At 35.8% G+C, this 27,491-nt stretch overlaps 1 protein-coding gene and 1 long non-coding RNA gene across 5 annotated transcripts in view; one reads left to right on the top strand and one right to left on the bottom strand.

The window, feature by feature from the left end:
• Positions 1-878, bottom strand: part of LOC140001913 (uncharacterized) — a 32,734-nt gene extending 31,856 nt beyond the window's left edge. Inside the window, exon 1 of the long non-coding RNA XR_011807693.1 lies at positions 573-878. This is a non-coding gene — a long non-coding RNA (uncharacterized lncRNA). The remainder of the gene's footprint in view (positions 1-572) is intronic.
• Positions 876-26,865, top strand: VSTM2A (V-set and transmembrane domain containing 2A). Of its 4 annotated transcripts, none has more exons than XM_072034909.1 (6): positions 876-1,005; positions 1,308-1,434; positions 3,656-3,822; positions 4,711-4,761; positions 7,986-8,322; positions 25,385-26,865. In XM_072034909.1, the coding sequence occupies exons 2-6, from the start codon at positions 1,356-1,358 to the stop codon at positions 25,471-25,473; spliced, it is 723 nt and encodes a 240-aa protein (XP_071891010.1). In that variant the 5' UTR covers positions 876-1,005; positions 1,308-1,355; the 3' UTR covers positions 25,474-26,865. The 4 variants fall into 4 exon arrangements, with proteins under 4 accessions (XP_071891010.1, XP_005019104.1, XP_021127812.1 ...); XM_072034910.1 differs by lacking the exon at positions 876-1,005 and adding an exon at positions 1,065-1,130; XM_005019047.6 differs by lacking the exon at positions 876-1,005 and having other exon boundaries at positions 1,018-1,434; positions 25,263-25,401.
• The last annotated feature ends 626 nt before the right edge of the window (positions 26,866-27,491 follow it).

Genomic DNA, 27,491 nt, shown 5'->3' with positions numbered 1-27,491 from the left:
GTCTGCTTAGTGCAACAAGCACTTTCTAGATGTTTTTTTACTATAAACAACACTCTGATTTTAGTCAGAGAACTTCTCCCAGTGCAGGTGCTTTTCAGGGTGTTTTGACTAATAAAGTCAAGGTTAGTCTCTTGTCTCAACAGTGTTAATATACATAAGCAGAAAACAGGCAAGAGATGGGGAAATATTCATTTCAAGAGAAAGATTCTTTAATACATTGCAAACACATTCTATGCTGTAAACATATATTACTGTAAGTAATATATTGAATATGAAAATACATTTTTATCTGGCTCAGTATTATTTTCCATAGAAATCTACATAAATACATGTATCCTAAGGACATTCTAAGTGCCATCTTCTTGACGTGCCTTTGAAAAAAAAAACAAAAAACAAAACAAAAAAAAACCAAACAAACAAACAAAAAAAAACACATCACTTTTATGTAAGATGGTAAAAGCATAGTTATTTGGTGCAGGCAGTAGCAAGTGCAGATTAACTGAATAACTATTTTCCCCCCAAACCCTGTGAGAGGGAAAGGAAAGGGAGAAAACAGAAACAGCTTAACTCACCAAAAATCAAACCACTGCATTGCCCTCTTAGCCACTGAGTGGTTTGGGATGTAAGACGGAAGATTACATCAGTACAATAGAGGCAATAGAGGCTCCTTGCTCTCTCTACAATCACAAGCTGTACACCATGAAAAAAAAAAAAAAAAAAAAAAAAAAGCAGCTTTACGCCAGCATCTAAGCCAGTAGAAATCAGAACAGGTAGAGAGAGGTGAGAGAACAGAGAGAGAAGGAAGGGTTAAAGGCATCATCGCAGCCATTAGAGGAAAAAGTTGAAGCAATACAAGCACAGTAGACTTCTCTCCCCCTCTCACACACCCACCCCCCACCCCCGGCCATTCCCCACTCCCCTCTTCCCAAGCCGGATCAGTGTGTAGGGAGGGCAATCATCACGCCATCCTGAGCAGCAGGAGCTGACGTTGGACAAAGCTGCCAGGTAGCTGAAAAAAGGCACGGAAGGCAGCTGATACCCACTTTTCAACGTTTTTTTTTTTTTTTTTTTTAGACTGAATCTGGACTTCAAGCAACACAGCGCCTGAGACAGCTCATCTAAACCTCACTGTATTGCAATACTTGCTCTTCCCAAAGAAAAAGACTTCACTGAGTAGCAGAATGCTGCCAGTGTCGCAGCTAGGGCTACAATACAGAGCCTTTTTGTAACATTTTTAAGTCTCTTTCTGTTCATATGTTTAGAGATACATAAACACACTCATATAAAAATTCTTCCTTTTTTTGAAGGATCCTTTGGCTTTTGTTACCCTGATGTGACTTCTTCTTCGTCTTGGAATGATGGGGATCTTTCTAGCTTATGTTGGAATCTTTTTTTTTTCAGTTATGTATATTCAACAAGGACTTTCTACCCAAGGTAAGATTGCTTATTGTCATATGCCTGTGTGTGTGTTTTCATGCTATAACATAGTGAGAACAGAATTGGGGATAGAGGAAAAAAAAAGGATAAAAAGAAGGAAAACAACTACAGTGGATAGGAGATGAAGACACCAAGTATCAGGTTTAAATTTATTTTTAAAACCATCTTTAAATAGGAACAGTAACGAGAAGTTTCCCCGAAGTGGTAATAAAATAATCTTCTTTAACTTGATTGGGAAGAAGTAAATTTTTTTTTTTGCACCTTGCAAAAGAGTAAAGGGGTGATGGTGAATGGATGTATATGTGTTTGGGTTTTGTATGTCTGTGTATATGCATGCCTGCATATAATAAACACCTATCCGTGCATGCATAATTATTGCATTCAGACCAAGTACCGGATGACTAAATCTACTGCCTCCCTTAAAATATTGCAGACTTTTTCACTGCATCCCCTTTCCTTTCCTATTATCTTAGGAGTCAGACCTTCATTTCCATTTGGTGACTGTGTAATTCTGAAAAAAATAAGGGGGTGTGGGGGGCAAAAAGATAAAATCGACTTCTTTGAAGACCTTCCTCCCCACACGCACCACCACCACCAACAACCCGTTCCCCGTCGCCTTTCCCCCCCTCCTCGCCGAAAGGCGCGCCTTGCATTTCAAGCAGCCCCGGCGCCGCAGGAGCCGGTTGTTTGGGACCGCCAGGGCTGCGGCGCCGCTGTCAGCACCACGGACAGCTCCCGGGGGGGCCGCCCCCTGCCCGCCGCCCCCCGACCCCCGCCTGCAGCCCTACGGGGCTTTGCGGGGCTGCGCGGTGGCGGTATTCCCCCTCGCCTCCCCGCAGCGCTCACGACCCTTGACCGGGGGCAGGGGGCTGGGGAGGGTGGACACACAAGGACGAGGTAGGGGGGAGGAGGCAAACAAAAAAAGACCAAAACTTACGAGCCCCGAATACGCAAAATGCAAAGCCCTATTGCCGGTTTAACTGGGGGATTAGCAGGCGGTGATTGGGGGGCGGGAGGGGGGGGACACGACTGGACGACAGCACAGGAAGGGCACAGTGAAATAAAAAGCTAGTAGTATTGCCGAGTAGCTGTTGACAAGCACAAACGGAGGGAGAGAAAGGGGGGGGGAGGGGGGAAGTAAAGCTGTTTGCCCAAATTCCTAAATTATCCCACCAATTCCAGGTTAGCTAGGAAGATTGGATAGAGACACAGAAAGAGGGGAGGAAGCACTGGCAATATCTCCTTTGCATCATAATATGCTCTAGTCAATCTGTAACAATGTATAACAGAAAGCAACGTTGCAGGCTCTTCCCCAGATTCCCTCTTCTTGAAACATATCTCATTTATTACACTGTTTGATTGTAGTCCTCCCTCACTTGACTATCATATTTCATTATGTTCCACGATTTTAAAGTGAAATATGTGATAGGATAAGAGAAAAGTCAAGACTGAAACTTAAAGAAATGTTGTTGCCCTGGACTATGTCCATCAGAATTAGTTTTTAAACCTAGCAGTGGTATATAGCAAATCCTTTGAGCAAATCCTGTTTGTCAAAGGACTGCGATACAAAGGTGAAGGTTAGTTCTAGAAAGTGCATGCCTGTACTGAGAATTAGAAGATGTGTTGTTCGTGGTCTGATTATGCAAGCAGAGACTCTCAGAAAGAGTAAGTAACTCAGGTAAAGCCTTTGAAATAGGCACTTTAATAAAAAAGTGGTCACAACCCACTCCTAAGAAGAGCGCCCATTCCAGTAGCCGCTCCAGGCAGCTGTGGAAGGTTTGACTATTTACACATTTCCAGTTCAGCTCTACAAAACACAATAAATCAGCCTCATATGCTTTTTCCTGTTCCAAACTGTTCTTGAACAAAATCCCTCAGTGTGTTTGGAGAAATACTGCATACTGCCCAAGGGTATTTGGACCTAATTAAATGAAACTTTAGTAGCCCATGGGAGCAAGCAGTGGGGTCTCTAACATTTGCCATGAGACTGCAAGGAAAGTGGATTTGTACATAAGGGAGAAAATGCATACCTGGGGTTTAGAAAGACCAGGAAGATGTGTGGGGAAACTGGAAAATCAGAAAAGAGAGGGAATGAGGAAAGGACAACGAAGAAATGAATAGGGAAATAAGGGAATAGGGAATAAGAGAAAGACAACACAAAGAGAGAATTAAATGTGCAGATAACAGGATCCCAACACACCACACATTTGTTTTGCAGCAAAATTCACTGAGTTTCCGCGAAATGTCACGGCCACTGAAGGACAGAATGTGGAGATGTCTTGTGCTTTCCAAAGTGGCTCCGCTTCAGTGTATCTTGAAATCCAGTGGTGGTTTCTGCGTGCAGCTGAGGACCCAGAGGTTGGAGCTGAGGTGACAGGCACTCAGGTACTGGTCCTTTGCCTTGGGGTCCCCAAACCACCTGGGTACACCACAGAAGAGGGGGTGGAATGGGAGGCAGAGAAAGGGGGATGAAGCAAAGGGAGGTTCTGGATCTCACCAGGGTCTTAATTTCAGCTGTGAAATAATAGTGCAAGAACCTGCAGAGAAAAATGTCCACCTCAAGAGATGGCGCATTTGGTGCTTGTCACTTTCAGGAAGCAGCTAGGGATGTTCACGAAACCACATTAATTTCCAAAGTCTGTTTTTATCTTCTTATCTTTTTATTATATTTTATTATTACTATTTTTTTAAATCTTTTTTTTTTTTTTTTTTTTTTTTCCTTTCCTCTCCTGTCTCTCATTTTCCCTTTGGAAACCAGCTGTTCAGAAACTGCTCCTTGTGGGAATTTTTATTTCCCAGATGGCAAGATCCTACATAGCTCTCCTATTTACAGCTGGTGCAATCGAGCTGGCAACCCTAACTCGGCATGCAGCTGCCAGAGGAGGGCACACGCTTTTTTTTTTTTTTTTTTTTTTTTTTTTTTTTTTTTTTTTGAGGGGGGTGGTGGTGCTGGGGGAGAAGCCAATTCCCCGTTCAAGCCAAAAATAAATAAATTAATTAAAAAAAAAAATCCATACTACGGCTCACTTTCAGCCTTCCGAGAGGGGCAGAGGGAGCCGCGTCCACCTCCATCGCCACCTGGGGGCCCCGACAAGACTCCGGCTCGAGCGGTGCCGGTGTCGCACGGCGGGTCTCAGCCCCGGCGGAGGCGGAGGCTGAGGCTGAGGAGGCGGAGGCCGGGCTCTGCCCGCCGCGGCCCGCAGGTGGCAGACGCGGCGCGCTGCTCCCCGGTGCGAGGGCCGGCGAGCTACGGCGGCGCTCCTTTCCCTGCAGGTGGAGCTCTTGCCCGAGCGGGACCTGGAGAACGACGGCACGAAGATAAGCGTAAGTGGCGCCCCCACGGCGCGGGCAGCTCCCCAGCCCGGTGGCCGGGATGTTCCTAACCCAGAGCACACCCGGGCGCGGAGCCTTCACCCACGGTGAAACCCCTGCGGACAGCGGGCATGAAGACATCAGCAAGAGACGATCCGGGTGGTAGAGCTTTGGTAGAACCTCTGTTTCTGCCATGTGAAGCAGACAGCCCGTGACCGTCCTTGTACTTGCTTCCAATTGCCCTGAGTAACTGTCGAGTGTGCCTTAGCAGTCCTAAAGAGCTTTCAAGGCTGAAATCTGGCCCCGAAACTGCACTTTCCTTCAGTGTTTAAATGTGTGCTTTCCTAGCGTCATACTCACTGGCAGAAAAAAAAAAAAAGAAAAAAAAAAAAAAAAAAAAAGCTCAGTCCAAGCAACAAAGCTCCCCATTGGGAGTAATCTCTGAAAGAGAGGTCTTGCTGCTAAATTTCTTTCTGACGGAAGTGGGGTTTTGACACCAGAGTTAACTACCTGTAATTCTGAGATTAAATGAAAATTGTCAAATGAGATAAAATTATGAGCAGCATTGTTCCAGCCCTTGTCCAGGGGAAGAACGAATTGCACTTCAACACACCCATATCACAAGTCAGGCAGAGCTATGGCCCCTGACCCCAGTAGAGCTCAGACACTCTTTCTTTAACATCCCAAGATATGTACAGTGGTGGGGTCATGCTCACTGCAGTGGAAAGTCACTGACATTCAGCAGATGCTGCAACATAAATACTTCTTAAGAGCCCAGTGGAGTTTTCTTTTTCTCAGGCAAAATCTCTGAGGGACTGCCTTTTAGCTGCATTAAAGACTATAACTACCAGCCAAACTTAAAACAGCAACAGAAGCAAGTCATTTCCATTAAATCCTTCACTTTTTTTTTCCTTTTCCATGTCTATGAAAAATTAACCTCAGTAATTATGTCAGGTTTAAGTGCAGGTATATACTATATCTTCAGCTACATTTATAGGCCATCTTACAAATGAAATCCACATGTGGCCTCTGGATTGTACTCTACTAGACATTATGATAGCAGCCAATTTATTCTTCATTGATATCAGCATACTCAAAATGCACATAGCAATCTATATGTCTTTGACATATTATGGACTGTAAAGCTTGACCTGTCTTTCAAATTGAAAAACTCTTTCATTATGTACAATAATAATCTATGGTGGGGTATTTATTAAATGTTTTTAAAAGCTTGCATAATATATTTTTCATTTTTTTTTTTTTTTTTTAAATCACCATTAGTTCACAGTCTAAATACATGATAGAAATGTAGCTTTTCTTCCTTCCTTCCCTCCCTCCCTTTCTCCCTCCCTTCATCCCTCCCTCCCTCCCTTCCTCTCTTCCTTCTTCCCTCCTTCCTTCCTTCCTTTCTTCTTTCCTTCCTTCCCTCCTTCCCTCCTTCCCTCCTTCCCTCCTTTTTTCTTTCCTTCTTTCTGGTGTACAAAGAATACCCATTAATACTAAAGGAAAATATCTTCTTGAAAAAAATGCAAAAATATGTGTAATGGGTTTTTAAACTGTGCTGAAATACACTACTTCTATTGTTTTAAATTAAATAACTTCTAAATTTCAAATTCAAACCCCAAAACATATTCTGTTCTCTAATTGTGCAACTCTGTTAACTTTGCAGATATTGCATGAGGGCAAATTGAGACAAAATATGACCCACAGATTCTCTTTCCATCCATATGGTGCATATGAAACTTCTTTAATCCTTTTGCTGAATATGAGCTATTCAGTAGAAAATTTATTATTATTAAATATTATTATTATTAAATGTGGTTTAAATAACTACCCAACACTTTCTGTTTAATTGATATTGCATATGTTATGCCTGAAAGTAAGCAATCTATGCTTTCAGTTCAGATTGCCAAGAATAAAATCAGATCTGGAAACTCTACAACAGGCTGTAAGGTCCATCTTTACCTTAAAGCATATTCATAAGTATTTGTCTTCCATTTAACAAGCAGGAAGAAAAAGAACTATGCCAACACTAGTGACTATAGTATGCCGTACTATCAGAAACAATGTTTTAAATAATCACAAAGAACACATGCCTCATTTCAATCTGACAGCTCCCCATTTCTGAGATCCACCATATATTAATTACCCTGATGTTTCCTCAATGCCCATCACTGATATGACACCAGGTAACTATTGCATCCATGTTTAAATGGTGGGTGGAAGTAATGTAGTTCTCTGCCCCACTGAATCCCCTTTAACTGTTTTTCTATGGGACAGCAGATATTAATCAATACAGAAATTATTAGCCAAATAATTAAATATAAATTACCTGAAGTGATGAATTTATGGAAAAGTATTTGTGTTACTTTTCTTAATGTCTTAATGTCTATCAGACATTTCTAGATGCATAATTTGCTCAGACATGTTTTAAATATGTGAGACAAAAATATATTATATTATTCTCAGATATTAAAAGCAATTACAGATAAATCAGTAGTCTGATTTTAGCTGAAGAAAATAAAAATTATCCTGAATATGTGCTGCTTTCTATTGTTAAGTCACAGAAATGACATATGACCTCTAATAAGTACACACTTAAATAAATGAGACAAAAGAAACTGCCCAACACAAGATATCTTATTATGGCTAATAAACCAAAAATTCCCAAGGTTTGGACATGCCTGGAGTCAAACTGAATGTCAAATATGCAATTTCAATATAGTGAAGATTACAGGCTAATCTAATAAATAATTATTGAAGAAGTTTAAATATTGGCAAGCATCTCCAACAAAATTGTTAATACAGTAGTTCAAAAGCTGTATTATTTAATATAGCCAACTAACTGGAAAGTTTTAACCAAAAAAGTGAACAGATATTATGTTTGTAAAAGAAAGCTTGAAGTAGTTAATTGGAATGAACATGGTAATTTGCTTTATTTGTCTGAGGCCAATTAACTTTTCAGAGTAAACCATCTAAACAGTTTTGAAAAGAAGATATCAGTATTGTTATCTATCCTATTGTTATCTTATTGTTATCCCAGTTATCCTAGATATAAGTAATCAAACTTATCCTAGTTGTAACTTCCCTGCAGTAAGCACAATTACACCACTGGTTAACTTGGCACATGATCTCTGGACAGGCTCTACATCAGTAGAGTCTTCCCAGAGAAAGAATAATAGCTGATGCCATGTTTTTCTGTTTTGTTTTGTTTTGTTTTCCTGGAAAATTTGCAGACAGTGAAAGTACAAGGGAATGACATCTCCCACAAGCTGCAGATTTCAAAAGTGAGGAAAAAGGATGAAGGCTTGTATGAGTGCAGGGTGACCGATGCCAACTATGGAGACCTTCAGGAATACAAGGCCCAGGCATTTCTCAAAGTCAATGCTAACAGCCACTCTCGGCGAATGCAGGCCTTTGAGGCATCTCCAATGTGGTTGCAAGACATGAAACCTCGCAAAAACATCTCAGCAGCTGTTCCAAGTAGCATCCATAACTCTGCCAATCAGCGTGTACGTGCCACTTCCAGCCCTGAAGCAGCAGCCAAAATCCCCAAACAAAGTCCACAATCAGGTATGGTAAAGCATTTTGAGTATTTCACTTGATTGCTTACCAGCATGTAAAAGGAGACTAACTCAGTGAGGTAAACAGGAAGGTTTACCTGACCTCCTGACTAGGAAGATTCTGGTGCTCATTTATTCCCCCATCTTTCTGACCCTATCTCTCCTGTTATCTCCTTAGTTCTTAAAAGCTGAAAAATCAGCTTCTGGGAAGAAGAAACAAAAAACATTACATTCCTATAAGTAGAGTTCACCTCTACTCATTCATCTAAGGTTAAGTCTCTAATCAAGACTTAGCTTTCCCTGTTGTGAATGGAGAGAGGAGCATGTCAGTGAATGACTTACCTCATTTTAACGATGCCTGTGCATGATAAATGAAATAAAATACCTATCTAGAAGTCTTTATTCCTAGAGTGATTTAGGCCAGTCACCTAACTTATATACCTCTAATATTTTCTAAAATTAGTCAGTTCTATTTTCAAAATGAACTAGATTCCTAAATCTAAGCAGACCTTAGATACTTCTTGTCATTTTTCTGTTGTGGAGGCTTTAGAAAGAATGTAGGTTTGTCAGAAAATGCAGGTTTGTCATCTCTGGAAGCTTGGCCATATGCTTTGAATCAAGCACTAAAATGTTAATGCCTCAATTGTCTGTCACATGTAATTTGACACATTTTGTTTGGGAGATTTTTTATCATACTGTACAAATAACCTATATCGATTATCACTGAATTTAGTAAATCTAGTAAATTCTACAGTTAAGTAAATTTCATCAATTTAGTCAACATTCAAAGTACATGAATACAGTAAATTCTACAGTTATGTAAAGGTACATGAATGTACAGGAAGTGAAACTCTTGACTACTTTAGGATAGCAATAGAGAGATATACAAGATAAATAATTTAGATGTTGTAAATTACCAAAATTTTTCTGGAAAATAATCTATGCAACTTTAAGGGTTTCTGGGTTACTTCTTTATATACTGAGGGTCCAGTTTAACAAGGCAGGAGACCACAACCTTGTGTAAAATAAGGAACGAATACTAATTTTTTTTTGTTTTGATGCATCATTTTACTGCTACCAAACACTATGCCATCAAAAACAAAACCGGGAATACAACAAATTTCATAGTACAGCTATTGTGAAAGCACTTTCACTTCACAGGCATGATCTTAGGAAAACATTTTGATAAAGAAAATACACTTCCTTTACAGAATGAAAAAAATCTTGTTATTCATATGAAAACTATTATTGGTACTAGAAAAGATGATGCACATACTACCACAATTTTACCTCTGTGAACATTTATTGATTGATTTATTTAAAACTTACATTTAGTTCCCTTTCCCTGGAATGGAGACACTTTCAATTTTTTTAGTTCTCCCAAAACAATGTTTGAGCTGTTAGAAGAAAAGAAATATTTCAATAAATTTAAAGTCATCACTATACTACAGACTTTTCTTTCATAGAAATACATATAGTGATTACTTACCATTGGAGTCATGCATTTCAAAGTAGCAGGATTGTCCATAAAATTTAAACACTGCTTTTTGTTCAGTTCTATGTGAAAGTAGTTAAAATAGTCACAAGTTTATGAATTGTATAGACGGATTATACTGCAGTGGGGCGAAAGCATGCTCACAACAGCTGATCCACCTCAGATATATAATTGAATATATAATATTGTCTGTTCTTAAAAATGTATCACAAAATTAGTGGACATTGGTTATTTGAGAGCTAGTAAGCCATTACCTGGAAAAGATCTCATAAAATAAACTGAGGAAAAAAAATCTCTATTTTTTTTTCCTTGAGCAAATATTATTATAGAACAAGTACAGTCAATCCCAATCATATATGATTTAAAAATTAAAAACATTAAAATACAATTTGATTTATTACTTCATTTGTTTTATGATGTAGCACAGATTAACAGTGTATTCATCAGAGGTGAAACTTATCTACTGAAGAAACAGGACATATCAGGAATCCATATTAGGCTTAATTCAATTTAATGGTCACTTACTACAAAGTAATTGCCGGTGATATTTTTGATGAACATCAGTTCAACTTTTGTGAACCAAAATTTATCTTTTTTTATTATTATTATTTTATCATTATTATTTTTATTTTTAGAATATGTTGGTCTGATTTTCTAGCTATGGTGTAATTTTTATTTTCTCCCCATTTTACACTCATTCTACACAGATAGAAATACCCACAAAAACAGCACAAGGTGATGGGGTGGTGGGATGGGGAGAGGAGGAATATCTGTATGCAATGTCAAGAAGCAAGTTCAGCTGAGTGCGAGACTGTAGTTGTGAGACCTCAGAAAAACAGGAAAAGACAAGAAAGAATAACCTTTATGACGTCTAATCAACACAATCTCTTTATACTGTCAAATGAGAAATTCCTCTCTTCTTCAAAAAAATGCTACAAACACATTATGGCATGATTACATTACATGTAAATGATGCATCTATCCAACCTACAACACAGAAATGTAGTTGAACAGAAATTTATCACTATTAACCCGATGTTTGTGTTTGAAAAACCTAAAAGTTGACTGAGATATGTTTATTCATGCTAATACATTGACTTCAGCAATACTGTTTGAAAAGTACTACTAATATTCAAATAAGTACTACTACTATCAAATATTCTCCAGTGTTAGAGAGACAATATATAGTTTTCAGCAAGCAATAAATTTTACTGCCATGTTCACAGACATGATATTGTAAAGCAAAATACTTTAACAACAGAGGAGAATGTGACACTGTGAAATTATTGGGAAAACTATTCAACCACTTCTTAAGAACTCAGCTACCAGTGTAAGAAAAACTGGCTCCAATCATACAAATATTTTGCCCCTAACATTTATTTTGGAAAGGTAGGTAGCACTCTACTTAACTCCTTCCCTCCTGAAGCATACTGCAGAATTCCAGCTATTTCTTAGCAATAGATGTTTAATATGTAGCCCTAGAAAAACAGCTGACAGTCACTGCCATTTCAAACTATCAGTTTTCCACATCTGAGCAGATGTTTCTGCCGAATACCAGCATTTTCCAGCTGAGCAGATGTTTCTGCTACCCTCCCTTTTTACTCAAATATAAGCATATCTGTAAAAATCTGTGAGGGGTTTATATAGCCAGTGTTAACAAACTGATGTGGTATGAGGTTCATTCAGTATTTTATTCTGCTTTGAAAAATGCTATGTGAGTTTAAAAATAATTATTATTGTTAGAGTAATAGAGATGTAGTATAGAAAGAAAGAGCTAAAGAGAACATCTCACAGACAGTCTTCAGGTCATACACTGAAAAGCATTCAACATCTACTTCAAAGTAAAAAAAAATAAAATGTTGGGAGAGCAAAAGACAAAGTTAACGGTGCTTGACCCTTTCATTTCATATTCATGGGCTACAGTAAATGAAGTAAGCCATCACAACATAACAGGAATCTGAGGAATTTGACAGACTAATCTGCATATATCCAGAAAATGTCCCGTGTAGGTGGACTGACAGACTTTTATTTTTTCCTGCATAATTCATAACAAAGTATATTAGACAGGTAGAAGTACAGCTATCACAGGGCCTTGTAACTCTAGGCAATGTTGCAACTAACTGGGCTCCAAGAGCTGGAAAGTATTCCGTCAAAAGCCAGCTAACTAGTTGGCACCAAAACTCAGTCTTTCATGGATATGAATCAAGATGAACTCTGCTAGCCATATTCAAGTCACTCAACATTTGTAGCAACACAAAGGGCTGTGAAATTTGAGGTGCTGAGAATGTATATATCCCCCAAACTATTTTTGTTCTGCCATGTTTTGTCAAGCCACTCAAAGCCATTAGTTGCTTTTCAGATTCATGAAGATTAGGCTGACAGAACTCATGAGGGAGTAACTACAAATGAAGAAATGACATTAGACCCATTTTCTCACTGCTTACATACAGACTTTGCAGATATCTTGCAACCTTTTGTTCTTTCCTGAAGTAGAAATTTCAACTGCTGACTGAACTACATGCCAAAACCATTCCTGTGATGGCAGAATTGCAATAAGTGACTGGAAAAGGAGCTCAAAGGAGAAGAAGGTCCTTACCTAAGACAGAATTACCTGGGTTCTTGGCATCGTAAATCATGCTGAGAAACTGATCATCAGATTTGAATACAAGAGAAGAGGATAAAAACCTATTTCTTGAGTCTGTTGATACTGATAAACAGACGACATTCCTTCCAGCCTCCATTTTTATCTACAGAGTGCAGGAATCTTTTATTAACTACCCATTAAAAACAAATTTAATGTCTAATTTGAAATCTTCTGAGATATACCAAGTTTTCTTTTTTCTTTTCTTTTCTTTTTTTTTTTTTTTTTTTCCTTTACATCTCTTTTTAAAGCTAAGGGGTGAAATGTAGGTCTGTTCTAGCTTCCATCAAGGTGACAGCCAACATTACTACTTACTTCATTGCAGAAGAGACTAGCTTTTGAGGCTGCTTTTTTCCAGAAACACTAGCTGTTGTGATCATTGCACAGTAAAAGTCAAGTTTCTGTTTTCTTAGGACTACGTGAAAGCAAAAGTCAAATGAGGTTTTTGTTCTTGTTCTAAACCTTTATGAGCAGAAGTTCTCAGAAATTCTTTCATGATGATGATGCAAGGACTATCCCATTTTAGATTTGTATACATTGCAGTCTCTATTTTTACTTTTAATTTGCGTTTAGTTCTCTTTTCCTGAAATGAAATTACTCTGCTTGTTTTTAGTTTCTCTGAAATAACTAAATAAATTATAACCATGTTAATTAATGTAACCCTAGTAGGCAGTTAGATGTTGACCTTGAAATTGTAAGTATCTTCAGAGAAGTATTCTAACTTCTAACAGGAGTTAGAAGTTCTAACAGGAGTTAGAAGTATTCTAACTCCTGTTGCAAGTTAAAAATAGATGCCATAAATCATGCAAAATAGTAAATACTTTTTATAACAATCCCTCATTGCCATTGCCAATTGCTGACACCATGTCACTGCCACTTTTCTATTCCATTCTATTTCTCTTACAGAAACAAATGTTCAGGAACTGAGAAGAGAAAGAACTCCCCAAACAAAAATGTTCATTTTATTGTACTAAGGGTTTTAGCAGTTGTTCAGTACCATATGCTCATGCCAGACAGTACTGGGTATACTTAGTTTCAAACATATCCTCTTTGAAATCAGGGAGATTATTTGCACTCTTAGTTATGCCCATGGTTAAACACCGATACTGAACCCTAGAATAAAATTAGTGTCATCTCAGATTTGCTTAGATCTTCATGGATTCTGACCTTAAATGTGTCTCCTGTGTAATACGTATATCTGTAAAAATGATTGTGTTTGTAATGAAACATGAAATAATCTTAGATAATCACAAGCAGAGGTAGCAGAGAATTTGAGAAAACAAATAATGACAGATTAGAAACAGCCTACTACAGGAAAGGGGACTCCATGGCAGATTTCCTTTTTTGATACTCAGACATAACCTGGACTAGTGCTGAAGAGTTGATTTTCCAGATAACTCACAGGTTATATGCATGACGACATGCAAAATTGTCTTTGAGTGTATTTGTCTCCCATGAAGTCAGCCCAGAAACAACAAGGACAAACATGGCAAGAGTTAAATAAACAAAGTTAAAAAACAAACAAACAAACAACAAAACACACACACATACAAAATTCAAACCAAACCAAACCAACCCCCCCCAAAAAAAAAACAAAAAACAAACGAACAAACAAGAAAAACAAACAAACAAACAAACAAACAATCATTTCACCATTTTTTCTATCTCTATAGTTATCTACACAACTGTATACTACGATCTTTCCTGTTCTTTTAGTAACATTACAGAAATATTAGGCATTCAATATGCTATTGCTATGTATGTACTTACATCTCTTCTTTTCTTTTAGCTATTTAAAAATTAACCCTTCAGACTTACCTACAGAACAAAACTAGTACATAAAGGTCTGGTATGGAACACCACATGAGTTCCCTGAGAAGCAGAATGACACTCATTCTATTCTACTTGTGTGATATAACTTTAGTTGGTAGTTAGATACAATAAAGATTGCAGATGGGCCACACAATTAGGAAAGAAAGATATTTAGAGAGAGGCAGAGATGTTGAGAGGAAGAAAAGAGGAAGAAAAAAAAAGAAGCTGTTTATAAGTTGCTTGTCAGCTCACTCAAATTCTTTTTCATTGCTACACAATCAGGCAGCTCACACTGGGTCATCAGAGATTGCAGCATATGTGACAGGGCCTGCTCTTGACATAACTGATGGGATTTCCTTGCTTCAGAACACAACTCATTTGTTACTTGACACATATACAGCAAAGCAGAGGACAATTTATTTATTTATTTATTTATTTTGATGAGCAGGAAGCTTCTTGTGTATGGTGCACTACTTCATTATGAAAATCCTTTGCATCACTTATAAGTAATATCACTATGATAATTTAAAAGAATGGCTAGAATTTTCTGCTGGTTTGAATGGATGAATGATGAAAGAATGGAATTCATTTACAATAGCAAAAAATTTGGCTCAAGCATAAGAATGAGGATGAATTCTCCCCCACTCCTAGAGTGAGAATAAATTATAAGAAGAATCCAAGCTTTATCCAGAAGTTTATACCTAAAAACTGTTTTTTTTCACCTTATTCAAATTTAGGGAGTGGCAAGATGTTCCTGGTGGTGGCTTTTGTTGCACTTTTTTTTTTTTTTTCCCCAGGCTATCTTGAAAGCTCAGTGCTCTTAGTATTTTCTTATTCTCTGAACGGGAATTTTCAGTTTGAATAAACAATTCATGATATAGATATTCCAGACACATAAGCTTCTTCACAGTTACAGGAACAATTAATCCTGCATTGCTGATGATAAAACCAGATGTCATTTGAAGAGAAGCTGATGAAGATTTCTGGTCTTGTAAAGAGAAGACTCTGCTCCAAAACCTTAATTTTACCTTATCACAAGGAAGTTGCCATCATACCATTTGGCAGTCCAGCTTGCTATTCTGTCTGTGTGGTTGTTACAGTCTCATCCACCTCACTGAAGTTTGTTGCCCCACCTACTTACAAATGCTTCCATCTTGGAATAAAACTGCCTAGTGTGTTGAAAAGAATAAAAAAGGGAATGTTAACTGCCACAGATGGTATTCCTAGCCCTTTGCACATAGGGTCTGTTTTTGCATCAACAGCAACATATATATATATAACAAATCAGAATGCTACTTCTGCTTCCAGTCCTATTTCTACTGGTGTTATTCACTCAGCTTCTACTGTTGTCAGTAACACAGAGGGAGGTTTTTGGCCACCCAACTGAAGCCCTTGCAAGGGAGCTGCATCTCCCAAGAAAATGGGGAAGAGGAAGAAGAAGAAAACCCCTTTTAAACATGACTATATGGCTATAGTCTATCTATTTTCTCCATTTCATCCTGTGCAAGTGAAAAGAAGAGTTAGATATTTCATCAGTGATCAAATGAAGCCAAGAACTTACAGTAGGTCTCACAGTAAACTAGACATTCAGATGGTTCAAAGCCCTTTATTAGAATACAGATTTATAGTATACAATACTGTTGGAGAATATGGCTACACAGCACTGTGCCTGTCCAGAGCTCTGTCAAAATAACAGCTCAAAGACCTGTATTAGTGTCCAGTTCAATTCTTCACATGCATACAATATGTACTGATCAGTGATCATTTTACACCTGAAAAATCTTACAACAAAAAGGAATGACATTTTATATTTATGACTTAACGCACACCTCAGAATGTTAAAAAATATCTGAGAAACAAACAAACAACAACAAACAAACAAACAGCAATTTAGAATGTGAATAAGATGGAATTGATGCAGGATTTCACACAGATCCTTCAAAATACATTCTAGTGATCCACCATTTTTAAACTACTACACTGGCTGTAGGGGTGATAGACATTTTATTTTATTATTATTATTTATTTGTATCAAAGGAACAGGAAGGGTGAAGGCTTTGAGTTGTACCTTTTGATTTGCTCTTACAATTTAAAATGTCACCCCAAAGTCTCTGTCTTGTGCAGATCAGAAGTTGTTGCCACAAACCTTGGCAAACAGAAGAAAATATGTGTCAGCTCCTTAGCTGTCTTAATTCACAGCACTGAACATTGAATGAAGTCACTGGACTACAACAGATGATAAACTAAAGCATCAGTTTATTAAATTAAGGTAGATAAAGAGATGGCATGGGGTTTGCTCCTGTTACTCCTTCTGTTGGGGGTTTAATTTCCATAAAATGGGGAGGTAGATAGATGGAGGCACTAACATCTTAAACTGCTCCAGCTAAAGCCATTAAGAGCTCGTGAGTCATAGTCCTTAGACAGAGGGATGTTTTGTTAATCAGTCATTGTTCTAATCTCTATAACAAGTGCATTATCCACCAGGCAAACAAAGGATTAGAAGAATGGTCCCTGCCTCAAAACACTTAGAATCTAGGAGTCAGACAGAGGAAGACAGACTCATCCAGTCAGATGAGTACAGATAAAGGGGAACTTAGGTGAGTTCCATGAAAATAACTCTTATGTAAATGATATAAATAGAAAGAAATCAGGCTGACTGTAAGTCAAACATAAGCCTAAGACATGTCAGTTGTAAAAAGTGAGCAAAGGGATTGAATATCTCATGCTGAAATGTTTACAAAGAATGACAATTTTCCTTCTGTCTGTGTTATAATAACCCTTCTTGTATGTGCTTTTTGGTATGACAGTACTGTTGAAGAAGATAGAGTAATATTAACTATCACCGCATTTATTTTATTTTATTTTATTTTTTTTCCTGATAGATAAAAGGATGAACAGGGTGCAAAAAGCAGGAGGAGAAAGATGAGTTCAATTATATATATATATATTTTTCAAATAAATCTTTTTTTACTGCAACTTAATAGTATCTTTCAGAAATGTCTCTGTTTAGTTACAATGATGCATATATCAAGTATACACACATTTATGTATATTACAAAAATTCTGAGCAAAGCATGCTAGAGCCAGCTTTAGCTAAAAGAGTAGAAGGTGGTTGCTAACAACAGTCAATTCAAGAAAAATTTTAATTAGCAAGTGAAGTTACTACCTTCATTTAGGGCGGAGCATAGCTATATGCAGGTTAAGGGATGAGGATGGGATACTATAAGTCAGTCAGAAAAAATCTGCATTTACTTTGGAATCAACCATTTCACACAAGTTAATATAAATGTATCAGTTTACATGTTTTTCTGTCTCATATTTAAAAAAAAAAAAAAACTTGAGATTTATATATCCATGTTTTTCAGGAATAAAACGAGGGATAAAGGTGCCCCATGCTGTAGCTAACAGTGGTGTTTCACCTATTATGTACAAGCAACCCCTTTCCCTAAAACCACTATCTCACTAAAAATGAAACAGCTGAAGTCAATGTATTACTTATACATGTGAAGAGGCAGCCAATATAGGAAAAAAAAATAAAAATAAAAATAAAAAAAAAAAAAAGAGAGAGATAATTTCAGGCTCAGACACACTAAATAAAAGTAGGAAGAGAATTAGGATGAAATTGGTAATGTGTGAAGATTTCTGACTGAAAGCCCCAGATACAGAGAATGTCATTCTCCTCGGAACAAGAAATCACTTGGGGAAGTTCTAGTATAAGACAAAAAAAACTTTTTAACAGTATAGTAAATGCCTAGTAGTGGAACTAGTTATATTTGTACATCTTCTAAATACTTCAGAGACAAGAAGGACTCACTATATCATTGGCTGAACACATGAAAAGTGAGGTCACTAAAAATGTTTAAGATGCTAGAAGAAAGAATTTGCATAACTAAAACTTAAAGTTGTGTGTTAGGTTCAAAGATCATTTTGACTCTGACACACTCTACCCTGCTAGTAACTAAAATATTTTTTTTCTTCTGAGCTACATATTAATGCAATTTAAACCAAGTTACACTATTAAAAGAGAAGGAAATGCACTGATGGAAATGATAATTGTAAATGACAGGATAAAGGAGATGAGAGAGAGCAAAAATTACCCTAGAGGTGGAATAAGCCAATTACACATCTTCCTGAAGAAAATGTGTTCAAACTCAGCAGTTATTTTTACACTATTCTCACCAGAATGGTATGAAAATCTACAAATGTTGATCACCTGCCACTTCAGCTATATATAGGGAACTTACCCCCTCCCTAGTGTCTGCTCAAGTTAAAAGGATGACATGGTCAGATCATTTTGATGATATCATTCTCATCTTTCATTTTAAGAATTACATTAGAGGTCATTTTAGCTTCTTCACAGTGAATGATGCCCTAATTAGGAGCCTTGGTAGTAGTTAAGGGTTAAAGAATGAATAATGAACAAAAGCACTGTCTGAAGAATTAAAAAGAAAACTATGACCCTCAGATAGGTTGCAGAGGAAGAACAAGACTTAATTTTTGACTTGGGTATGGGTTGATGCAAGGAAAGATGTAGAAAACAGTCTAAATGTAAAATCCCATGAAAGTTCACACCAGCATACCCATAATTGCACTTCTGGCCATCTTGGCATTATGTAATTGCAGAGCTCATGAATAGTTACATTAATCTGTCTTTCTTACTTAATATTGATAACAATTGCCCTTCCATAGATTTATTATGACTTGTTCTAGACAACTGCCTTAAGCCATGTATCATTTTACAACATGCCACCAATGTTTGAAGTCTCCTCAGGTTTTTCCTCTTCCAAGTATTTCATCACAAGTTTGAATTAGAACATGGCTTTAGATATAACTGGAAGTGAATTCAAGGCTGTGACCTGTCCCAGCCCAGAAAGAGCTGCAGGAGTTATTGTGGCATAAATCTCTGTCAGAGTTCTCTCCTCTGCTCAGGGTTGGAAAATTCTCATTTTCTTTTGACCTCGGACAGTACTGAAAACCTCCATTTGCCTGGTCATCTCACTTACAGAAAGCTAGGGAACAGTAATCTAGCTAGGGATCCCAGCCCTCTCCCTCACCTACTCCCTGGGTAACACAGACAGAAAAGATCAGTGATATGGAAATGAACAGAGCTACACACTGTCTGCAAAGTCTAAGTAGGCTTCATGGAAATGTAATACATAGCCCATTCCAAATTCCCATCAATTTCTGAAGTCCCACCAGTTGGAAGCAGTAATTTTATTCCAAAATTCTAAAAACAAAACAAAAAAAAACAACAACAAAAACAAACAATCAAACAAAAACAGAAAATCAGATACATTTTTTCTGATATTTAAGATGAAGTTATTTGCCCATCATGGTGTGGTACACTCACCCAAGACAGTGATGGGCAATTCAGACTCTTTTATGTTGATAGAAATCTGACTACTGTATAGCTAATGGGAAAAGCTGTACTGGAAGAAAATGTCTACATTAGGAGGCTTGAACATAATGGCTATCACTTTTATTGATCACTTCCTCAAAATCAAACACAAGTGATTGATCCTTGAAATAAATATGAGAAGTAGTTCCCCTGAGGAATGAAAGGTAGACCTTACATTTGTTGAAGGGAAATTATCTTCCCCAGATTGGGTATATATTCTAGCCATACAGGAGAACTATAGTTAATGGTTATTTCTGCTGTACAGAATAATAATAATAATAAATAATAATAATAAAAAAGTAACAATTGATGGGACAGAAAGAAAGAATCTATTTCAAATCTCTGTGAAACATTCAAATAAAATTTCTGAAACAACTGTTTTCACCCACTTTTTTTTTTTTTTTTTGACATAAAAATGCAAATACCTTCCAATAAATTTAATGATTAATGAATTTCCACAATAAAATTAAGGCAGTAACTCTTACATATTTTAAATGGAAATCATGCTAAATTATGATTTCAATTTGTTTGAACTAGGATTGACAAGAAGGCTGTTTCAAATATAACAGTATATATAGCAAATGTGATTGTTGCAAAACAGAAAACCATGCACTTCAAAATGGCAGATGTCAGCAAAATATCCTGTTGGAAAAAAAAAATAAAAAATGAAGCTGACAATATTTTAACATATATTTGATTTCAGAAGCCAGTAGCCCTGCTGGTATTCAAGACAATGAAAAAGGACACACACACACTCGCCCACTTCCCAATATATATACAGAGATAATTTGTCATCATGTAATAGATATAAAGAATCTAGAACAGACTTCTGTGTGACTGGCTGTATTTTCCCTGTACTGGTCAGCACGAAAACAGGACTGTACTCAAACATTATTCTTCCCTTGTGATCAGTGGCTTACTGCTTAAAGAAAACTGAAAGATACCCTCATTTAAATGTACATGCTTATTAAAAAATTGAAGCAGTGTTTTTGAACTCACATATTCACTCTAGTATTTATGTAATACACTCATTGTAAGTGAACCTGCAAGAATGTATTTACTTATTCATTTATTGAGGAATTAGGTCCTGAGGGTAAGAATGCTGTAGGCTATTAAACCCCAGTGACTTTACAGGTCTCAGCAAGCAAAAGGTATGCCAAACTTGCTACATTTCAATCCTTGCAGATGTAAACTGCTTCACACCCAACATGATGAAGTGTACTCGGTGATTTTACAAATAGAGGATTCTAAAACTGTAGGGCCTGAAGCAGCTGCTTAACTTAAAAATTTCTGTTTTGTCCAGATGTGAAAAATAAATGAGGAAAATCATGAAGCCAATATTAGCTTTTCTCTGCCTGGTTCATAAAATCCCATATATTTTTATACAAACTTTGTCTGATCAATATCCTAGCGAAAGCAAGGATATATAGTAATTCAAGGACTATATTCATTCAGGCATGCAGTGAATAGCAAGCTTTTTGATCAGTTAGGGCTAACTAGCAATTTATAACTTCAGCTGATATGCGATGTTTTATACTTAGATGCTCTAAAATTTATTTCATTAACTGGACAAAATTGATGCTCCATCATTTGGTCCATACACTATGAACTACAAAATGTGCTTCAACATTTGTGACAGAGATTATTTTATTAATTTGAACAATAAGCTCACAATTATTTATTGCTATTGTTCTCTTCTCTCTGTTTTCCTGGCATTTAACTAAAAGACATATTAGAATAAATCACAAGTTCAAAGAGTTTAATGGCATGAATTACTCTTGTAATATTGAACAGAGCCATATCTCATGATAGTATGCCTTTGGCAAAGCAGCATTTGTTTACAGAAGGGCAAATGTTTCATGAGCTCTTCTTGATGTGTGTCAGTGACAGAATACAAAACAAAACAACAACAACAAAAAAAACACGTAGGGATTCACTACTCTCAACTATAATTTAACTGGATCCCAATGGCTGATAGGCCAAAATGTGGGAAACCCTGACCCACACATCAGGTAGAGCTCAACCAACATTGCAGAAATAAAATATGCATTCATACTACCATTATTCCTCTGGGTTATTGTCTTTGAGGGTAACATAATTTTAGTCCAGCTTTGCCCACTACTCTTGACCTGCAATAAAATCTATTTTAACTGTTATTATGTTAATTAGAAGATGATGTTAGAAATAACAGGGAAATGAGCAACTGATTTAGCAAATCCACAACAAGATCAACAGTGTTTTACTTATACTACTCCTCACACTTCCAGTGATACTATTTAAGTGCCACTCAGAAAAGTACACCAGACACAGATCTTTATGAAAAGTCCAAATTTGGATATTCCATATTTTTGAGACATTTGGATTTAGATCTCTAGCTTTCTTCTGACTTAAGTCTAAAAATAATGCAACAAAACTCTGTTTGAAAATGTATATTTTGTGTATATATATATATATATATAACATATGTATATATGTATTAAATGTATATTTAAAATGCCATATTATTTACAACTTTTGCTCTTCCAAAATCTAAAGTGATTCTTGAGCTCATGAAAGAAGAAATTAAGATAATTTATGTATCTACTGAAAAAAAAAAAAAAAGTCAAGCCTTGGTATGTTTAAACTACAGTTGTATTTCTTAAAGCATCATGGAAAAGATGAAAGTTCACCTAACCACCATATTTGTCACTGTGGATTGCAAATCAACTTTATTGAGGGTGAGATATTACTGAAAATATATCATTTGCATTTGGCAGCATTTTGGAAACTATTTAAAAATCAGTGTATGCCTCTCTGATATGACATTTGGATATACTAACCAGTTCCTGAAACCATACAAAGGACACGGTACAAAAGACATGCCTAAAATGATTTCCAGCAATCCTAAGAGCCTTTCTTCACTTAGAAGCTGAATTTGTGTTAATATTACCCCAACATTTTCTCTATGTTCTCTATTGCTTTATCTTGCACTTACTGCATGTACTTTAACCTAAATTCCTCCCAAGATAAACAAACTAGTTTACAGAAGAACATTCTTGCAGAATGTGATATAATTTGGAGGGAGATCATTATTTATACAGTAACTGAACATTATATAAAAAAGTTTACAATGTACATGCAATATATGACCCCTAATTTTTGGACCTATGGATTGTAATACTGGAAAGGAAAAACAAAACAAAAATCAAAGAATGCTTTTTTCTGAAAATATTATGGTGCTGCTTATCTGCCAATGAGTAGTTTAAGACAAACAATTTTTTTATTCTAAGGTTTCTCTTCCTTTAAAGCTACAGATTTAAAATTAACACTACAGTTTTAAAAATCTCAAATTGTAATACTATTAATTGTTAAATAAAAAAAAAAAACTTTTAAAATTTCCATGAAATTCTTGTATTTATCCTTATTTCCTTATTTGCACTTTATAAATGTTATGTAGAGAAAATCTCCAAAGACATCCCTGGAATTGTCTTTAGCATTATATTTCCCTAATTCAATCAAAAAGATATTAAAAAAAAAAAAGTGAAAATAATTAAATATAATATGAAGTAATCTAACACTAAAATAGGTTCAGTAACTATGCTATCCTACTTAGGGAAAGAAAATCTTCTATAAAAATCTGTTAAATGACAAATTTTATACCTATATAAAAGACAGAATAAAGCCACTCCATGATAAAACCAAAACTAGAAATTAAACCTGACCCTTGTATACCAGCTTGTAAACAGTAGCTGTACAAGAACAAACCACTGGAAGAACTTGTAGCAAATTTTCTTGTTTGTTTGCTTGTTCCTTATACAAAACAAGTGATTTGAGAAACCCAGCATAGTGTAGACAGTAGCACTGTAGAGACAGGCAAGAGGAAAATAGGTTTGTTCTTGTCTACCTTTTATACCTAACTAAGCATAGACTTCCCTTGGACTTCTTGGAAAATGTTAATTATGTGTTTGTGACATGGCTCTATTTAAAAGTTAATATTCATTCTGAAGTTCTGTTCAAATGTGGATAATTTACATATTACTGTTACTTAGAAACTCTTGGGTGTGTTACAGAGGACTGTCTTCTATGACTACTACACTATATGCCATGTGTTTACATGACATACCATATATTTACATGATAAATACAAGAAAGGTCTGTTCACAGATCTGGGATTTGGTTTAAATACCCCTTTGAAGGAAAAAAAATAGTAAAGGGAGAAGCCAAAATACTTCTTGCTACAGTTATAAACATAGTTAGCAGATCGAAAAATATTTTACTGATAAATGCCTGAAAACTTAAAAAAATGAGCAGTTGTCTTTTTTTTTCTTTTTCTTTTCTTTTCTTTTCTTTTCTTTTCTTTTCTTTTCTTTTCTTTTCTTTTCTTTTCTTTTCTTTTCTTTTCTTTTCTTTTCTTTTCTTTTCTTTTCTTTTCTTTTCTTTTCTTTTCTTTTCTCTTCTTTTCTTTTCTTTTTTCCTTTTTTTTCATTGTATATATTGTTGATGAGAAGATAAATGTGCTTTTTGGGGCTGCAATGGAATTCAGTATTCAATTTAATATTGAATTATTCACATAAGAATCTTTTACAGGATTAAATTATTTTAAAAGCAATCAGTTGTGAAAAGTCCAACAGTAGTATGGACTGCTTATAACACTATCAGCACTTCATTATAGAATTGATGCCTGTAATGATTGATAACATTCATCTTTTTCAAACAAACAACATAGTAATAAATTCTATTAGTCATGTATTAAACCTGTTATAATAAGAATTTTATTTGTGGCATAACCAAATCAAACTTATGATTTTCACCTCAAATAATATGTTTCAAATTCTGGATTTCTCTCTCTCTTTTTTTTTTTTTTTTTTTTCCTTTTATCATAGGAAGTTATCATTGAGACTTGATGTGTAAGACATCTAAATCCCCATGTTCTTCATGTGCCAATATTTCAACATAATTAATGTAGTTCTGAATGTTTTTATTCTGATAAGATGCTTAAAATATAAAGCTATGTTTTGAGAAACAATATAGGCAATTGCTTTCATAGATTTCTAAAAAAAAAAAAAAACAAAAACAAAAAAACAGAAAATTCTATTGCTCAAAATAAATAGTTGAAATATTTAGTATTCTGTTTTCCCATTGTAAATCTGTTTTCCCACAAATTTTACAATTTACAAATTCCCACAGTATCTCTTCTGTTTTACAAGGAAATACTCTGTAGCTACTAGACATTTTTTTTTTTTTTTTTTTTTTTTTTTTTTTTTTTGCTAGTAGGCAATGATATGATGCTGGAAATGATTTTGTAAAGAATGCTTTGAAGTGGAAGGGGTTTGGATGCGTTCTTGGTATATTGTTCCACTGGATAACATTGTGGTTTTTTTTTTTAAAAAAAAAAAAAAAAAAAAAAAAACAGTCAAGAAACAAAAGCAAAACAAAAGAGAAAACTTCCCTGGGACTGAAATACTTTGTATGTGTTGTTATTTGCAGTGCATGCCAAGACATTCATGGGCACCAGAGCCAACCTGGCGAGCTAATTAAATATATAAATGTATATGTTTAAAACAGCCTTATAAGGAGCATTGGAAATCTGCAAGATGAGCGAATATCTTATAACTTCTTCCGCAGGTGCGAGGATAGCTACAAGCCATGGACTTTCTGTCCTGCTTCTTGTTTGTGGCTTTGTGAAGGGTGCTTTGCTTTAATCTAAAAGTGCTGACTTTTTCCAATATCACTTTCTCTTCTTAAAGCAAAGAGCAAATCGCCTGTAAAATCCACGGAGCGGACAGCAAAGTTGACCCTAACCTCCAACCACCACTCTGCACCCAATGTACTCTAAATCTCTACACAAGGAGCACCTTCTTCAGGAAGTACAAACAAAAATACTAAATAAATAAATAAGTAAATAAATATTATAAAAAGAAGAGGATACCACATGTTTTCTTGATATATCTTATTTTCTTTGGCGTATCACTGATCTTTTATTTGAAGAGAACTGGTGTGATGTAATCAAATGTTTTGTAACAGCAAGACCTAGTTTCTTTTTCTTTCGGCAAGGAGAAGCCTCATCCTTGACTTCTCAGGGGTTGGTCTGCGAGTCATCGGTATTTTAGAATTAACCATGGATGATATTTGGTTTCACAAAGAACTGTTCCAGCCTAGAAGCAAACAGAGGCCAATTATTGAGACAAAACATAATGATTCAACATTGACCCAATAAAAAAAAAAGCTCACAAACTTTGCCAAAAAAGCAAAACATTTTTTTGTTTGTTTGTTTTGTTTTTGTTTGTTGGTTTGATTGCTTGCTTGTTTTTTGTTGTTGTTGCTTGGTTTGGTTGGTTTGGATAGGTTTTGTTTTTTTCCTGCATGAGGAATAGAGAGGAGAAAAGATATTCTACAAAGCAGTTAAGCAGACTAGAGGACATTGTTTTTGTAAAATAAATTAGATTTATTCTTTTTATTTGGTTTGTTTTTTTGTTATTCTCTTCCCCCACCCCCCTTTTTTATTTTTTTCTACTGTTTTGTTGTTGTTGTTTGTGGTGGTGGTGGGTTTTTTTTTTGATTCCTTTCTTGTTCAATGGTGGCAATTGCAGATTTAGGCCAACCCCTGATGACTGCGTGGAGGTTTATATATATACATCTTTTTTTGTGTGTGTGTGTTCTATATTTCAGTGTGTTTTCTCTAATTTTGCAACTCCTGTATATGCAAAACTAACTTAAATTCTGTAAATTGCTTACAGTCTCTGTGATATAACTTCCAAGTAGACATACTTTGGTCCCCATGCAAGCCAGTTTTTAATATTATCTATATGTTGTGCCACCAGTAAACATTTTTCTTTTCTTTTCTTTTCTTTTCTTTTCTTTTCTTTTCTTTTCTTTTCTTTTCTTTTCTTTTCTTTTCTTTTCTTTTCTTTTCTTTTCTTTTCTTTTCTTTTCTTTTCTTTTCTTTTCTTTTCTTTTCTTTTCTTTCTCTTCTCTTCTCTTCTCTTCTCTTCTCTTCTCTTCTCTTCTCTTCTCTTCTCTTCTCTTCTCTTCTCTTCTCTTCTCTTCTCTTCTCTTCTCTTCTCTTCTCTTCTCTTCTCTTCTTACAGATCATTAATTTTTAGTTTGTAATTCAGTACTGTGTGGATTTTGTAAATCATACCTTCATTTCCACTGGTTTGACCCCTTTCAGCCCTCTGTTTACTCTGTAAATGCACATTAAAATTTGTTATGGTCTCTAGACAATGAATTACTTTAGTTTTGTGTATGTTGTATTGGAGTTCAGTTGCTGAAAGCTCTTTTAATTTGTGATGTTTATAGAGTATGAAGTGATTTGATCGCTAGAGACTGTAAAATGCAGGTTTACAGTCAGATTCTGCATGTAAAGTAAAGTTAGAAAAGGAAAACAGACAAATAAAACAAGATGGCTTAAAGGATATTCATTCAGCAAAGACTGTTAGGAAAGTGTATTTATTAAACCAACAAACTGACAAACTCCTTCTACATAGCCAAAGAAAAATCTTTTTTTTTTTTCTTTTTTTTTTTTTTCTGGAACTGTATTGTCATTGCTCATTGATATTCTTAATTAAAATACTTTATGTCTGAGAACTGAACATGAAAATTTTGCTGTTGACTATAGCAATATGCATTACATGAAGTACATTCATTAATGCAGGAAAGAAAATTTGCTTCCATTTGCAGCTGCAATCAAGAAGGATTTTTTTCTTGTTCCCATCCTTCCACTGGTGCTGAACAATCCAAGCCCTTTCATCTATTAGCATAGACAATTATGTACATCACATGCTTATTATGATCTATTTACAACAGCATAAAGTAGCTGCTGTGTGGTCAGCTGAGAGATTTCTCCACTTTTTG

The sequence above is a fragment of the Anas platyrhynchos genome, chromosome 2, assembly GCF_047663525.1.
Source record: "Anas platyrhynchos isolate ZD024472 breed Pekin duck chromosome 2, IASCAAS_PekinDuck_T2T, whole genome shotgun sequence".
In the NCBI taxonomy this organism is placed as follows: domain Eukaryota; kingdom Metazoa; phylum Chordata; class Aves; order Anseriformes; family Anatidae; genus Anas; species Anas platyrhynchos.
Note: the sequence above shows the minus strand (reverse complement) of the source record. Positions and strands in the feature narration are given on the sequence as shown.